This window comes from Chelonia mydas, chromosome 2, assembly GCF_015237465.2.
Source record: "Chelonia mydas isolate rCheMyd1 chromosome 2, rCheMyd1.pri.v2, whole genome shotgun sequence".
NCBI classification, from domain to species: domain Eukaryota; kingdom Metazoa; phylum Chordata; order Testudines; family Cheloniidae; genus Chelonia; species Chelonia mydas.
This window is the reverse complement of record NC_057850.1, coordinates 230,410,005-230,413,522: the sequence shown is the minus strand read 5'-3', so window position 1 is coordinate 230,413,522 and position 3,518 is coordinate 230,410,005. Positions and strand designations below refer to the sequence as shown.

The following is a 3,518-nucleotide window of genomic DNA, read 5'->3' as shown; positions in this document are numbered from 1 at the left end:
AGGACTCCCCCAGCACTCCTCTTTTTGGGAAATAAACCCAAAATAATACTGTCTTGCACTGTACAGAAAAATCTGTGTAGCGCAAGCTCATAAAAATCCACTCTCTTCCTCAATGTGAAGAGAGATGGGCACGCTTCTTGCCCCCTCCCAGTTAGAAATTGCATAAACTGCAATGCATTCTTCTTATAAACAAGAAATAAGTTTATTAACTACCAAAGGTGGATTTTAAGTGAATATAAGAGATAACAGACAGAACAAAGCAGATTACTAAGCAAATGAAACCAAACATGCAAACTAAGCTAGTTTCATTAAAGAAATTGGTTACAAATAGTATTTCTCACCCTAGCTGTTGTTGCAGGCAGATTACAGAATTTTTTTTCCCCCAGGTGACATCTGCTTTATTGGGTGAGGTGTGCCATTTAGGAGTTAGCATAGGGGCCCTTCTTCTTGCCAAAGCCCGGCACAATATTGACAAAGTGCCTGTTGTACTGCATGCATCTCTTGGCATGGCCAGTTTTCTTCTTCTTCTTCTTCTTCTTCTCTTGCTTGGCAACCTTGGGAGTCTGGTCTCCCACCTTCCCAGCACAAGCCAGCAAGCCATGGACCTTACCACCCAGCATGCGAGCAGCCACCTCCAAGGTGGTAAGCTCGCTGATGCCACGTTGCCTAATGAGAGATCCATCCTCCAAGGGAGTTCCACCCAAGAGAACCACCTGATCCTCAGGTGCAATGCCCTCCAGGGACTCAATGCGAGCCTTAATGTGAGCGACTGTTTCCTGTCCAGACACCTCAAAGGTGTGCAGGTTCTGAGCACAGAAGAACAGCTGCATAGTTCCAGCTACGCAGGAAACGCAGCCACCATACAGGATGGAGCCAAAAAGAGAAAGAAAGTCTTGAAAGTCAGCTGCACTGGTCTCCCTCTTGAGACCTCAGGTATTATTACAGTACTCACAAGCTAGACGCCTTTCCAGCTTGGGCTCAACCCTTCTCCCCACAGTTCTCTTGCTTCCAGGTCTTTTTTCAGTGTCTCTTAGGGTGGGGAGGCAGAGGAGAACCATGATGATGTCACTCCCCTCTTACATAGCTCTTGTGTAAGGCGGGAACCCTTTGTCTTCTAGCGGAAAACCACTGGCATTCCAAAAGGGTAAGAGGGGTATCCAGTACTAGGTGACTTGGACCCAAGTCTCATAGGCTGTCTCCAGAGTCCAAAGGAAGACCAAGCTCTTTCACAGTCCATTGTCTCTACTAATGACCCATTTGGCCTGTCTGGCTTTTCCATTGTTGTACCTGAAGCGCTGGTTGGGGGTGACATCCAAAGTAACACATTTGAAATACAGATACATAGTTAATAGTCCTATCTTCAGATACAGAAATGATACAGGCATACAAATTGGATAATCACATTCAGTAAATCAATACCTTTCCAGTGATATCTCATATGAGCCATCTTGCATAACTTATATCTGTTATGTCATATTCATATCATAAGCATATTTCTATGAATAATAATAAGTGAAACATCACACACTCCATACTCCTCCAGACATAACAAGGGTTGTTGGCATCCCATGAATTGGGTTAAAGTCTGAATGAAAGGTATAAGAAAAGCCAATAAACCAGTAACTACCCACTCAATAATGTTGTTCCCCTCTTTCCCCCAGAAGGTAGGTTGAGCTAACTAAGAAGTTCTTAGTCAATGGACTGCCACATATGTAGGTATAAAAGGCATCTTTCCTTTTCTGGGTAAGACCATTTCCTGCCTTTACCAGCCAGGAGAGACTCTAAGTACAGTACAGGATCAGTTATTAACATTCAGTGGATGCTTCAGCCACATTCCCAAACACTGTCTTCCCCAGAGTTCATCGGGGAGGTGTCATCTTGCAGATGCTGGTAGAAAGCAGATGACTAAATAAACCAAGACAACAAATACAACACAATAGTGGCCTAATGTTGGTAACCCTGAAAATCTCTCTGTTTATGTTCTGTGGAAATGTAAATAGAAGGAAACAGAATATCAATACACTGTCAAAGCTATTCTAGAGCGGTGGTTCTCAAAGCCGGTCCTCCGCTTCTTCAGGAAAAGCCCCTGGCGCGCCGGGCTGGTTTGTTTACCTGCCGTGTCAGCAGGTTCGGCCGATGACAGCCCCATTGGCCTGGAGCGGTGAACCGTGGCCAGTGGGAGCCGCGATCAGCCGAACCTGCAGATGCAGCAGGTAAACAAACCGGCCAGGGGCTTTCCCTGAACAAGCGGTGGACTGGCTTTGAGAACCACTGTTCTAGAGCACAGTTAACAAAGTTGAAAGTGATCATTTTCCTTGTAGAGAAGAAAGCTAAAGCAGAGTTTAACTTCATAAATTGTATCTTAAAAGTGGCTTAAAGTATTTTTTTATAAACTGCTTAAATCAAGTCAAAGTGGTAAGAAAAGTGTTGGATTTCAATTTAAATGTCATTTGCTTCTAACTTTATATGAAGTGTGGCGGTGGTAAAACATTATGGTTGTTCTTTCAAAAGTTTACAACTGAAAATTGACTTAATACAGATTTGAAACTTTACTATGCAGAAGAAAAATGTTGCTTTTAACCATCTTAATTAAATGAAATACGCACAGAAATAGTTTCTTTACCTTGTCAGTTTTTTTTAAAATTTTTCCTTTATATTTTTAGTAGTTTACATTTATTGGTACTGTATTAGGGTTGTTTTTGTTTTTTTTTGCTGTCTCTGCTGCTGCCTGGTTGCATACTTCTGGTTCTAAATGAGGTGTGTGGTTGACCAGTCAGTTTGTAACTGCTATTCTACTGTATTTTGTATGTACTGATTTAAATAATATTGTCACCTTTTAATAATAATGTGATAATCCAAGTGATTATTTAAAATAAAGGACAACGACCTTCTAACTGTGCCCCAAACTCATTAGTACTATGAGTACCTTCTGGATATACAGCATATATTGTGTGTGTATATATACTAAATAAACTTTGCTTACACCAGTGGTTCTCAAACTTTTGTACTGGTGTCCCCTTTCACATAGCAAGCCTGAGTGCAGCCCCCCCTTATAAATTAAAAACACATTTTGATATATTTAACAGCATTATAAATGCTGGAGGCAAAGCTGGGTTTGGGGTGGAGGCTGACAGCTTACAACCCCCCTCCCCCATATAATCGCCTCATGACCCCTTGAGGGGTCCCGACCCCCAGTTTGAGAACTTCTGGCTTACACAGTCCACATGTATCCTTTTGCTCCCTTGGAAAAAAACAAGTCATTAAAATATTTTGAGATAAATTAACTATCAAGTTAAATGAGATCGTTAGATTCATTACATGTGAATATAGCAGTTGTTGAGTATTGTGGTTATAATGGAAACCTCAAATGATCACAGTTGCTTTAACACCACTATAAAGACACCTGATGACACTTGCATGTTCTAGCTAAGCTCTTCCTTCTCAAACGTGTATCTTTTCATGTCACCATCCTTACTTTGGCAGTTTTGTTGGGAATTTAAAGTGTAGGAAGATTACTG

The 3,518-nt window shown here is 41.5% G+C and overlaps 1 protein-coding gene across 1 annotated transcript; it reads right to left on the bottom strand.

The window, feature by feature from the left end:
* Nucleotides 1-385: 385 nt before the first annotated feature.
* LOC102935612 (ubiquitin-like protein FUBI) lies at nt 386-1,599 on the bottom strand. The gene has a single exon (XM_037890914.2). The coding sequence runs from the start codon at nt 828-830 to the stop codon at nt 420-422; it is 411 nt and encodes a 136-aa protein (XP_037746842.1). The 5' UTR covers nt 831-1,599; the 3' UTR covers nt 386-419.
* Between the last annotated feature and the right edge of the window lie 1,919 nt (nt 1,600-3,518).